Below are 13225 nucleotides of genomic sequence, written 5' to 3' on the forward strand. Positions count from 1 at the left end.
GGGAAGGGGGGAGGGGGCGGAGCCGCTCGGACGCCGGGGCCCCTCGGGGAGGTTCTGGGCCCCCCCCCCCCGGACTCCTGGGCCCCTTCCCGGACGCCTGGGCCCCTTCCCGGACTCCTGGGCCCTTCCCGGACGCCTGGGCCCTTCCCGGCCTCCTGGCCCCTTCCGGACGCCTGGGCCCCTTCCCGGACTCCTGGGCCCCCCCCCGGACGCCTGGGCCCCTTCCCGGACTCCTGGGCCCCTTCCCGGACTCCTGGGCCCCTTCCCGGACGCCTGGGCCCCCCCCGGACTCCTGGGCCCCTTCCCGGACTCCTGGCCCCTTCCCGGACTCCTGGGCCCCTTCCCGGACTCCTGGGCCCCTTCCCGGATTCCTGGGCCCCTTCCCGGACTCCTGGGCCCCTTCCCGGACTCCTGGGCCCCTTCCCGGACTCCTGGGCCCTTCCCGGACTCCTGGGCCCCTTCCCGGACGCCTGGGCCCTTCCCGGATTCCTGGTCCCTTCCCGGACTCCTGGGCCCCTTCCCGGACTCCTGGGCCCCTTCCCGGATTCCTGGGCCCCTTCCCGGATTCCTGGGCCCCCCCCGGACTCCTGGGCCCTTCCCGGACTCCTGGCCCCTTCCCGGACTCCTGGGCCCCTTCCCGGACTCCTGGGCCCCTTCCCGGACTCCTGGGCCCCCCCCGGACTCCGGGGCCCCTTCCCGGACGCCTGGGCCCCTTCCCGGACTCCTGGGCCCTTCCCGGACGCCTGGGCCCCTTCCCGGACGCCTGGGCCCCCATGGCGGCCTCCCTGTGGCTGCGGTGCCTGCGGGTGTCCCCATTGTCCCCATTGTCCCCCATGTCCCCATTGTCCCCAATGTCCCCATTGTCCCCATTGTCCCCCATGTCCCCATTGTCCCCATTGTCCCCATTGTCCCCAATGTCCCCGTCCCGGCGTCCCCTCCACGCGGCCGCCCCGGCCTTCGCCGGTCACAACCGCTGGTCCAAGGTCCGGAACGTGAAGGGGCCCCGCGACGCCGCCCGGAGCCGCCTCTTCCAGCGCCTGGGAGCCCAGATCCGCCTGGCCGCGCGCGGTAGGAGACACCGGGACCGCCGGGAACCCCCTGGAGCTTCCCGGGACCTCCAGGAACCTCCTGGGGCCTCCAGGAACCCCCTAGATCCTCCTGGGGCCTCCAGGAACCTCCTGGGGCCTCCAGGAACCCCCTGGAGCTTCCCAGGACCTCCAGGAACCCCCTGGGACCTCCAGGAACCCCCTAGACCTTCCCAGGGCCTCCAGGAACCTTCTGGGACCTCCAGGAACCTTCTGGGGCCTCCAGGAACCCCCTAGAGCTTCCCGGGACCTCCAGGAACCCCCTAGACCTTTCCAGGGCCTCCAGGAACCTCCTGGGGCCTCCAGGAACCCCCTAGATCCTCCTGGGGCCTCCAGGAACCTCCTGGGGCCTCCAGGAACCCCCTAGAACTTCCCGGGACCTCCAGGAACCTCCTAGACCTTTCCAGGGCCTCCAGGAACCTCCTGGGGCCTCCAGGAACCCCACAGATCCTCCTGGAGACTCAGGAACCTCCAGGAACTTCCTGGGGCCTCCAGGAGCCCCCTAGATCCTCCCAGGGCCTCCAGGAACCCCCTAGACCTTCCTGGGACCTCCAGGAACCCCCTAGAGCTTCCCAGGGCCTCCAGGAACCTCCTGGGGCCTCCAGGAACCCCCTAGACCTTCCCAGGGCCTCCAGGAACCTCCTGGGGCCTCTGGGAACCCCCTAGATCCTCCTGGGGCCTCCAGGAACCTTCTGGGACCTCCAGGAACCCCCTAGAGCTTCCCGGGACCTCCGGGAACCTCCTAGATCCTCCTGGGGCCTCCAGGAACCCCCTACACCTTCCCAGGGCCTCCAGGAACCTTCTGGGACCTCCAGGAACCCCCTAGATCCTCCTGGTGCCTCCAGGAACCCCCTAGACCTTCCTGGGACCTCTGGGAACCCCCTAGATCCTCCTGGGGCCTCCAGGAACCCCCTAGATCCTCCTGGAGCCTCTGGGAACCTCTTGGGGCTTCCAGGAACCCTCTAGACCTTCCCGGGACCTCCGGGAACCCCCTAGACCTTCCCAGGGCCTCCAGGAACCTCCTAGAACCCCCTGGGGCCTCCACGAACTCCCTAGACCTTCCCAGGGCCTCCAGGAACCTTCTGGGGCCTCCAGGAACCCCCTAGAACTTCCCGGGACCTCCAGGAACCCCCTAGACCTTCCCAGGGCCTCCAGGAACCTCCTGGGGCCTCCAGGAACCTCCTAGACCTTCCCAGGGCCTCCAGGAACCTTCTGGGGCCTCCAGGAACCCCCTAGATCCTCCTGGGACCTCCAGGAACCTCCTGGGGCCTCCAGGAAACCCCTAGAACTTCCCGGGACCTCCAGGAACCCCCTAGACCTTTCCAGGGCCTCCAGGAACCTCCTGGGGCCTCCAGGAACCCCCTAGATCCTCCTGGGGCCTCCAGGAACCTCCTGGGGCCTCCGGGAACCCCCTAGACCTTTCCAGGGCCTCCAGGAACCTCCTGGGGCCTCCAGGAAACCCCTAGAGCTTCCCAGGGCCTCCAGGAACCTCCTGAGGCCTCCAGGAATCCTCTAGATCCTCCTAGAGCCTCCAGGAACTCCCTAGATTCTCCCGGGTCCCCCAGGAACATCCTGGGGCCTCCAGGAACCCCCTAGATCCTCCAGGAGCTGCCAGGACCTTCCCGGGACCTCCCAGAACCCACTAGACCTTCCCAGGGCCTCCAGGAACCCTCTAGATGCTCCCGGGGCTTCCAGGAACCCCCTAGATCCTCCCGGAGCCTCCAGGATCTTCCTGGGTCCTCCCAGGACCCCCTAGACCTTCCCAGGGCCTCCAGGAACCTCCTGGGGCCTCCAGGAACCCCTTAGATCCTCCCGGAGCCACCGGGACCTTCCCAGGACCTCCAGGAACCCCCTAGACCTTCCCAGGGCCTCCAGGAACCCCCCTAGATCCTCCTGGGGCCTCCACGAATGCCTGGGGTCTTCCTGGGCCCCCCCATGTCCCCTCGTGTCCTCCACCGTGTCCCCCCATGTCCCCCCATGTCCCCAATGTCCCCGCAGAGGGTGGCCGTGACCCGTCCCTCAACGTGCCCCTGGCCCACGTCCTCCAGCAGTGTCGGGCCCACAACATGCCCAAGGCCACCATAGAGGCCGCCCTGCGCCACGCGGTAGGTCCCCGTGTCCCCATGTCCCTCCACGTCCCCCCATGTCCCCATGGAGGGGACAACCCGGCGGCTCCGCCACATTGTCCCCTCGGTGGCAGGAGGGCGACGTGGCCTCCGAGAGGCTCCTGTTGGAGGCCCGAGGCCCCGGGGGCTCCGCGTGGCTCCTGGAGGTGCTGACGGGTGACGCGCGACGCTGCCGCCATGACCTGCGCGGCCTCCTGGCCCAGCACGGGTGGGTGACGGGGACCCGTGGGGACGTCCTGGTTGGGTTGGAACCATCATTGGGGGTGGTGGGAATCCATAGGGACATCCCAGTTGGGTTGGAACCATCACTGGGGGTGGTGGGAATCCATAGGGACGTCCCAGTTGGGTTGGAACCATCACTGGGGGTGGTGGGAACCCATAGGGACGTCCCAGTTGGGTTGGAACCATCACTGGGGGTGGTGGGAATCCATGGGGACGTCCGGGTTGGGTTGGGATTGTCCCCTTGGTGGCCCTGGGAGTGGTGGGAACCCATAGGGACGTCCCAGTTGGGTTGGAACCATCATTGGGGATGGTGGGAATCCATGGGGATGTCCCAGTTGGGTTGGGATTGTCCCCTTGGTGGCCCTGGGTGTGGTGGGAATCCATAGGGACGTCCCAGTTGGGTTGGGATTGTCCCCTTGGTGGCCCTGGGTGTGGTGGGAACCCATAGGGACGTCCCGGTTGGTTTGGAACCATCATTGGGGGTGGTGGGAACCCCTAGGGACATCCCGGTTGGGTTGGGATTGTCCCCTTGGTGGCCCTGGGAGTGGTGGGAACCCATAGGGATGTCCCAGTTGGGTTGGAACCATCACTGGGGGTGGCGGGAATCCATGGGGACGTCCCGGTTGGGTTGGAACCGTCATTGGGGGTGGTGGGAACCCATAGGGACATCCCAGTTGGGTTGGAACCATCATTGGGGGTGGTGGGAACCCCTAGGGACATCCCAGTTGGGTTGGAACCATCATTGGGGGTGGTGGGAATCCATAGGGATGTCCCAGTTGGGTTGGAACCATCACTGTGGGTGATGGGAATCCATGGAGACATCCCGGTTGGGTTGGGATTGTCCCCTTGGTGGCCCTGGGAGTGGTGGGAACCCATAGGGACGTCCCGGTTGGGTTGGAACCATCACTGGGGGTTGTGGGAACCCATAGGGACGTCCTGGTTGGGTTGGAACCATCATTGAGGGTGGTGGGAACCCATAAGGACGTCCCAGTTGGGTTGGAACCATCACTGTGGGTGATAGGAATCCATAGGGACGTCCGGGTTGGGTTGGGATTGTCCCCTTGGTGGCCCTGGGAGTGGTGGGAACCCATAGGGATGTCCCGGTTGGGTTGGAACCATCACTGTGGGTGATGGGAATCCATAGGGATGTCCTGGTTGGGTTGGGATTGTCCCCTTGGTGCCCCTAAGGGTGGTGGGAACCCATAGGGATGTCCCGGTTGGGTTGGAACCGTCATTGGGGGTGGTGGGAATCCATGGGGATGGGGATGTCCCAGTTGGGTTGGAACCATCACTGGGGGTGGTAGGAATCCATAGGGATGTCCTGGTTGGGTTGGGATTGTCCCCTTGGTGCCCCTAAGGGTGGTGGGAACCCATAGTGATGTCCTGGTTGGGTTGGAACTGTCATTGTGGGTGGTGGGAATCCATAGGGACGTCCCATTTGGGTTGGGATTGTCCCTTTGGTTGTCCTGGGTGGGGTGGGAATCCATGGGGACGTCCCAATTGGGTTGGAACCATCATTGGGGGTGGTTCCCTAGGGAACCCCTAGGGACATCCCAGTTGGGTTGGGATTGTCCCCTTGGTGGCCCTTGGGGTGGTGGGAACCCTTAGGGACATCCCAGTTGGGTTGGGATTGTCCCCTTGGTGGCCCTGGGGGTGGTGGGAACCCATAGGGATGTCCCGGTTGGGTTGGAACCATCATTGGGGGTGGTGGGAATCCATGGGGACGTCCCGGTTGGGTTGGAACCATCATTAGGGATAGTGGGAATCCATAGGGATGTCCCGGTTGGGTTGGAACCGTCATTGGGGGTGGTGAGAATCCATAGGGACGTCCCGGTTGGGTTGGAACCGTCATTGTGGGTGGTGGGAATCCATGGGGACGTCCTGGTTGGGTTGGAACCATCATTAGGGATAGTGGCAATCCATAGGGATGTCCCGGTTGGGTTGGAACCATCACTGGGGGTGGTGGGAACCCATAAGGACGTCCGGGTTAGGTTGGAACTGTCATTGTGGGTGGTGGGAATCCATGGGGACGTCCCAGTTGGGTTGGAATCATCATTAGGGATAGTGGGAATCCATAGGGATGTCCCGTTTGGGTTGGGATTGCCTCCTTGGTGGCCCTGGGGGTGGTGGGAATCCATGGGGACGTCCGGGTTGGCTTGGGACCATCAGAGATGGTAGTTGGGATCCATGGGGACGTCCCACATGGGCCGGACTCGCTCCTGGGTGGCGTCAACACCCTTGGGGACATCGCCGGCGTCCATGGGGACATCGGTGTCACCCATGGGGACGTCGGGGCCACCCCTGCAGGGCGGTGCTGGCCACGGGCGCCCGGCACAGCTTCGAGCAGCTGGGGGTGGTCCGGGTGGCCCCCCGGGACCTGCAGGGCCACCCCGTGTCCATGGAGGCCGCCCTGGAGGCGGCGCTGGAGGTCGGCGCCCAGGATGTGCGCGAGGACGAGGACGAGGAGGGCACCGAGGAGCCGGCGCTCAAGGTGGGGGCACCCGGACAACCGTCCCCAAGTGTCCCTAGATGCCCTTGACCATCTCCTTGACCCCTCTTGGCCACCGTTGACCATCAATGACCGTCCCCAAGTGTCCCTAGATGACCTTGACCATCTTCATGGCCAACATTGACCGTCCTCAAGTGTCCTTAGATGGCCTTGGCCACCCCAAACTGCCCTTGACCATCAATGACCGTCCCCATGTGTCCCTAGATGCCCTTGGCCATCCCCTTGACCCCTCTTGGCCACCCCCTTGGCCACCGTTGACCATCAATGACCGTCTCCAAGTGTCCCTAGATGCCCTTGACCACCCCGTTGGCCAACAATCACTGTTCTCAAGTGTCTTTAGATGCCCATGGCCACCACCAACTGCCCTTGACCATCAATGACTGTCCCCAAGTGTCCCTAGATGCCCTTGGCCATCCCCTTGGCCAACATTGACCGTCCTCAAGTGTTCTTAGATGCCCATGGCCACCCCGAACCGCCCTTGACCATTAATGACGGTCCCCAAGTGTCCCTAGATGCCCTTGGCCACCCCCTTGGCCACCGTTGACCATCAATGACCGTCCCCAAGTGTCCCTAGATGCCCTTGGCCATCCCCTTGACCCCTCTTGGCCACCCCCTTGGCCACCCTTGACCATTAATGACGGTCCCCAAGTGTCCCTAGATGCCCTTGGCCACCCCCTTGGCCACCGTTGACCATGAATGACCCTCCCCAAGTGTCCCTAGATGCCCTTGGCCATCCCCTTGACCCCTCTTGGCCACCCCCTTGGCCACCGTTGACCATCAATGACCGTCCCCAAGTGTCCCTAGATGCCCTTGACCACCCCGTTGGCCAACATTCACTGTTCTCAAGTGTCTTTAGATGCCCATGGCCACCACCAACTGCCCTTGACCATCAATGACTGTCTCCAAGTGTCCCTAGATGGCCTTGACTATCCCCTTGGCCAACATTGACCGTCCTCAAGTGACCTTAGATGCCCATGGCCACCCCGAACCACCGTTGACCATCAATGACCGTCCCCATGTGTCCCTAGATGCCCTTGGCCACCCCCTAGGCCACCGTTGACCATCAATGTCTGTCCTCAAGTGTTCCTAGATGCCCTTGGCCATCCCCTTGGCCAACATTGACCATCCTCAAGTGTCTTTAGATGACCATGGCCACCTCGAACCACCCTTGACCATTAATGACTGTCCCCAAGTGTCCTTAGATGCCCTTGGCCATCCCCAAGCCCCGTTGGCCACCCTTGACCATTAATGGCTGTCCCCAAGTGTCCCTAGATGACCTTGACCATCTTCTTGGCCAACATTGACTGTCCTCAAGTGTCCTTAGATGCCCATGGCCACCCCGAACCGCCCTTGACCATCAATAACTGTCCCCAAGTGTCCCTGGATGCCCTTGGCCACCCCCTTGACCCCTCTTGGCCATTAATGACTGTCCCCAAGTGTCCCTAGATGCCCTTGACTATCCCCTTGGCCAACATCAACCGTCCTCAAGTGTCCTTAGATGCCCATGGCCACCCCGAACCACCCTTGACCATTAATGACTGTCCCCAAGTGTCCCTAGATGCTCTTGGCCACCCCCTTGGCCACCGTTGACCATCAATGACCGTCCCCAAGTGTCCCTAGATGCCCTTGACCACCCCCTTGGCCAACATTGACCATTAATGACTGTCCCCAAGTGTCCCTAGATGCCCTTGGCTACCCCCTTGGCCACTGTTGACCATCACTGACTGTCCCCGAGTGTCCCTAGATGGCCTTGACTATCCCGTTGGCCAACATTGACCATTCTCAAGTGTCCTTAGATGCCCATGGCCACCCTGAACCACCCTTGACCATCAATGACCATCCCCAAGTGTCCTTAGATGCCCTTGGCCATCCGCTTGACCCCTCTTGGCCACCCCCTTGGCCACCGTTGACCATCAATGACCGTCCCCATGTGTCCCTAGATGTCCTTGACCACCCCCTTGGCCACCATTGACCATTAATGACTGTCCCCAAGCATCCCTAGATGCCCTTGGCCACCCCATGGTGGTGCCATGGTGACGTTGTCCCCCTTGTCCCCAGTTCATGTGTGCGCCTGTGTCCCTGTCCCCATGGTAACATCCCTGTCCCCATGGTGACACGTTGTCCCCATGGTGACACGTTGTCCCTTGTCCTCAGTTCCTGTGCGCGCCCTCGTCCCTGTCCCCATGGTGACATCCCCATCCCCATGGTGACACATTGTCCCCATGGTGACACATTGTCCCCATCCCCATAGTGACATTCTCGTCCCCATGGTGACACGTTGTCCCTTGTCCCCAGTTCCTGTGCGCGCCCTCGTCCCTGTCCCCATGGTGACATCCCTGTCCCTGTCCCCATGGTGACACATTGTCCCCATGGTGACGTGTTGTCCCTTGTCCCCATGGTGACACATTGTCCTTGTCCCCATGATGACATCCCTGTCCCCATGGTGACACGTTGTCCCCATGGTGACACGTTGTCCCTTGCCCCATGGTGACACATTGTCCTTGTCCCCATGGTGACACGTTGTCCCTTGTCCCCATGATGACATCCCTGTCCCCATGGTGACACATTGTCCCCGTGGTGACACGTTGTCCCTTGTCCCCAGTTCCTGTGCGCACCCTCGTCCCTGTCCCCATGATGACATCCCTGTCCCCATGGTGACACATTGTCCCCATCCCCATCGTGACATCCCTGTCCCTGTCCCCATGGTGACACATTGTCCCCATCCCCATAGTGACATCCCCGTCCCCATGGTGACACATTGTCCCCGTGGTGACACGTTGTCCCTTGTCCCCAGTTCCTGTGTGCGCCCATGTCCCTGTCCCCATGGTGACATCCCTGTCCCTATGGTGACACATTGTTCTTGTCCCCATGATGATATCCCTGTCCCCATGGTGACCCATTGTCCCCGTCCCCATGGTGACACGTTGTCCCTTGTCCCCAGTTCCTGTGCGCGCCCTCGTCCCTGTCCCCATGATGACATCCCTGTCCTTGTCCCCATGGTGACACATTGTCCCCATGGTGACATCCCTGTCCTTGTCCCCATGGTGACACATTGTCCCCATGGTGACACGTTGTCCCTTGTCCCCAGTTCCTGTGCGCGCCCTCGTCCCTGTCCCCCGTGCGGCGTCACCTCGAGTCCCGGGGCCTGCGGCCGCTCTCGGCCACCCTCGAGTTCCGCCCGCGGGACCCGGTGGCCTTGGGGACAGCGGGGACGGAGGCCGCGCGGGGCCTCCGCGAGGCCCTGGCCGCCCGGCCCGACGTCCTGCGCGTCTACGACAACGTGGCCTAGGGACACGGCGGCCACCGAGGGCCACCAAGGGTGGAGGTGGCCACCTGGAGGTGACCGTGAGGACCTTGGATGGCTGGCGGTGACCGTGGAGGTGGCCCCGTGATGTCAACCTCGTTGGCCATGGAGGTGGCCCAAGGACCTAGAGCATCAGCCATGGAGGTGGCCCCGTGATGTCAACCTCGTTGGCTATGGAGGTGGCCCAAGGATCCTGATCTTCAACCATGGAGGTGGCCCTGTGATGTCAACCTCATTGGCCCTGGAGGTGGCCCAAGAACCTAGAGTATCAGCCATGGAGGTGGCCCCATGATGTCCATGATGGTGACCATGGAGGTGGCCCATGGATCCTGATCATCAACCATGGAGGTGGCCCCGTGATGTCAATGATGGTGACCATGGAGGTGGCCCAAGGATCCTGATCATCAACCATGGAGGTGGCCCCGTGATGACAACGATGGTGGCCATGGAGGTGGCCCAAGGACCTAGAGCATCAACCATGGAGGTGGCTCCGTGATGTCCATGATGGTGACCATGGATCCTGATCATCAACCATGGAGGTGGCCCCGTGATGTCAACCTCATTGGCCATGGAGGTGGCCCCATGATGTCCATGATGGTGACCATGGATCCTGATCTTCAACCATGGAGGTGGCCCCATGTCAACTGCCAACCATGGAGGTGGCCCCATGATGTCAACCTCATTGGCCATGGAGGTGGCCCAAGGACCTAGAGTATCAGCCATGGAGGTGGCCCCATGATGTCCATGATGGTGACCATGGAGGTGGCCCAAGGATCCTGATCATCAACCATGGAGGTGGCCCCGTGATGTCCATGATGGTCACCATGGAGGTGGCCCAAGGACCTAAAGCATCAACCATGGAGGTGGCCCCGTGATGTCAACCTCATTGGCCATGGAGGTGGCCCCATGATGTCCATGATGGTGACCATGGATCCTGATCTTCAACCATGGAGGTGGCCCCATGTCAACTGCCAACCACGGAGGTGGCCCCATGATGTCCATGATGGTGACCATGGAGGTGGGCCATGGATCCTGATCATCAACCATGGAGGTGGCCCCGTGATGTCCACGATGGTCACCATGGAGGTGGCCCAAGGACCTAGAGCATCAGCCATGGAGGTGGCCCCGTGATGTCAACCTCATTGGCCATGGAGGTGGCCCAAGGACCTAGAGCGTCAACCATGGAGGTGGCCCCATGATGTCTATGATGGTGACCATGGAGGTGGCCCATGGATCCTGATCTTCAACCATGGAGGTGGCCCCGTGATGTCAACCTCGTTGGCCATGGAGGTGGCCCATGGATCCTGATCTTCAACCATGGAGGTGGCCCCATGTCAACTGCCAACCATGGAGGTGGCCCCATGATGTCAACGATGGTGACCATGGAGGTGGCCCAAGGATCCTGATCTTCAACCATGGAGGTGGCCACCTGGAGGTGACCGTGGGGACCTTAGATGGCTGGCGGTGACGGTGGAGGTGGCCCCATGATGTCAACCTCATTGGCCATGGAGGTGGCCCAAGGATCCTGATCTTCAACCATGGAGGTGGCCCCATGTCAACTGCCAACCATGGAGGTGGCCCCATGATGTCTATGATGGTGACCATGGAGGTGGCCCATGGATCCTGATCTTCAACCATGGAGGTGGCCCCATGATGTCAACCTCGTTGGCCATGGAGGTGGCCCAAGGATCCTGATCATCAACCATGGAGGTGGCCCCATGATGTCAACCTCATTGGCCATGGAGATGGCCCAAGGATCCTGATCATCAACCATGGAGGTGGCCCAAAGACCTAGAGCATCAACCATGGAGGTGGCTCCGTGATGTCCATGATGGTGACCATGGATCCTGATCATCAACCATGGAGGTGGCCCCGTGATGTCAACGATGGTGACCATGGAGGTGGCCCAAGGACCTAGAGCATCCACCATGGAGGTGGCTCCATGATCTCAACTGCCAACCATGGAGGTGGCCCCGTGATGTCGATCTCATTGGCCATGGAGGTGGCCCGAGGACCTAGAGCGTCAACCATGGAGGTGGCCACCTGGAGGTGACCGTGGGGACCTTGGATGGCTGGTGGTGACGGTGGAGGTGGCCCCGTGATGTCAACCTCATTGGCCATGGAGGTGGCCCATGGATCCTGATCATCAACCATGGAGGTGACCCCATGTTAACTGCCAACCATGGAGGTGGCCCCATGATGTCAACCTCATTGGCCATGGAGATGGCCTATGGATCCTGATCATCAACCATGGAGGTGGCCCCATGATGTCTATGATGGTGACCATGGAGGTGGCCCAAGGATCCTGATCATCAACCATGGAGGTGGCCCCGTGATGTCAACCTCATTGGCCATGGAGGTGGCCCAAGGACCTAGAGCGTCAACCATGGAGGTGGCCCCATGATGTCCATGATGGTGACCATGGAGGTGGCCCAAGGATCCTGATCATCAACCATGGAGGTGGCCACCTGGAGGTGACCGTGGGGACCTTGTTTGGCTGGTGGTGACCGTGGAGGTGGCCCCATGATGTCAACCTCATTGGCCATGGAGGTGGCCCAAGGACCTAGAGCATCAACCATGGAGGTGGCCCTATGATGTCAACCACCAACCATGGAGGTGGCCCCATGTCAACGTTGGTGACCATAGATGGTCATTGGTGGCCATGGAGGTGGCCCCGTGATGTCAACCTTGGTGACCATAGATGGTCATTGGTGGCCATGGAGGTGGCCCCGTGATGTCACCCACCAACCATGGAGGTGGCCCCATGTTGGTGACCATAGATGGTCATTGGTGGCCATGGAGGTAGCCCTGTGATGTCACCAATGGTGGCCATGGAGGTGGCCCCATGATGTCAACCTTGGTGACCATAGATGGTCATTGGTGGCCATGGAGGTGGCCCCGTGACGCCCCAGGCATTGACAATAAAACCCTGCGCTGGCTCCGCCCACAACGAGCTCTTCATTAGCATAACCCCGCCCCGACGCGCCTCATTAGCATAGCCCCGCCCCCAGGGGGGTTGTCCTCGCGGTCACTGGGGGGAGCCGGGGGCGGAGCCAAGGAAGACGTCGCCGTAGGGGCAGCCGAAGGCGACGTCGTCATCATCGTCGTCATCGTCGTCGTCATCGGCGAAGGCTCCGCCCCCTCTGCCCGGTGGGCGGAGCCCGAAGGCGTCGGCGGTGACGTCATCGTCGTCGTCGTCGTCGTCGTCATGGCGGGCGGCCGCCATCTTGGCCGCGGGGCGGCGGCCGCCCCCGCGGGGGGGCGGGGCCAAGATGGCGGCCGGGGGCGGCGGCCGCCCCGCCCCCCGGCGCCGCCGTGGCCCCGCCCCCCGCGGCCCATCAGCCCTTGCGGCCCCCCGGGGGCGGGCGCCGCGGCGGGGCCGGCGGGCGGCCATCTTGGCGCCGGCCTCGGCGGCGGCCATCTTGGAGCCGGCCTCGGCGGCGGCCATCTTGGAAGAGGTCTCGGCGGCGGCCATCTTGGCGCAGGCCTCGGCGGGCCCGGCGGCGGCCATGTTGGCGTCGCGGCGCGGGGAGGCCTCGGCGGCCATGACGGAGCCGTCGGCGGCCATGTTGAGGTGCCCGGCGGCCATATTGGAATGTCCGGCGGCCGCGCCGAGGTGCCCGGCGGCCATGTTGGAATGCCCGGCGGCCATGTTGGAATGCCCGGCGGCCATCTTGGCGTGCCCGGCGGCCACGCTGAGGTGCCCGGCGGCCATGTTGGGGTGCCCGGCGGCCATGTTGGGCGCGCGGCGCAGGCGGAGCAGGCGGGCGAGCAGGAAGCGGCGCTGGGCCCGGGCCCGGAGGCACTTCCGCTCCAGCCGGGCCACCTCGTCGCACAGGGCCGCGTTCTCGAAGGCCAAGGCCCGGGCGGCCCGGCGGAGCCGCCCATAGGCCGCGCGGTAGCCGCCAACATGGCCGCCCTCGCGGGTGCTGACATGGCCGCCAACATGGCCGCCGTCGCGGGTGCCAACATGGCTGCC

The 13225-nt window shown here is 63.1% G+C and overlaps 1 protein-coding gene across 1 annotated transcript; it reads left to right on the plus strand.

Annotated features, from left to right (window-relative positions):
* Positions 1-914: 914 nt before the first annotated feature.
* Positions 915-9231, plus strand: TACO1 (translational activator of cytochrome c oxidase I). Its single transcript, XM_088537553.1, has 5 exons — positions 915-1068; positions 3084-3190; positions 3286-3419; positions 5741-5924; positions 9031-9231. Exons 1-5 carry the CDS (start codon positions 915-917, stop codon positions 9229-9231), a joined length of 780 nt encoding a protein of 259 aa, XP_088393679.1.
* The last annotated feature ends 3994 nt before the right edge of the window (positions 9232-13225 follow it).

Source organism: Tinamus guttatus, unplaced genomic scaffold (assembly GCF_059628265.1).
Source record: "Tinamus guttatus ecotype Peru unplaced genomic scaffold, ASM5962826v1 Tinamus_guttatus_pri_ptg000811l, whole genome shotgun sequence".
Classification (NCBI taxonomy): domain Eukaryota; kingdom Metazoa; phylum Chordata; class Aves; order Tinamiformes; family Tinamidae; genus Tinamus; species Tinamus guttatus.

Bases quoted from the DNA above. Each gene is read 5' to 3' on its own strand.
- TACO1 (XM_088537553.1), top strand. From the start codon at position 915: ATGTCCCCGTCCCGGCGTCCCCTCCACGCGGCCGCCCCGGCCTTCGCC. The intron at 3,420-5,740 runs GTGGGTGACGGG...CCACCCCTGCAG, and splicing joins GGCCTCCTGGCCCAGCACGG to GGCGGTGCTGGCCACGGGCG. The intron at 5,925-9,030 runs GTGGGGGCACCC...CCTTGTCCCCAG, and splicing joins CCGAGGAGCCGGCGCTCAAG to TTCCTGTGCGCGCCCTCGTC.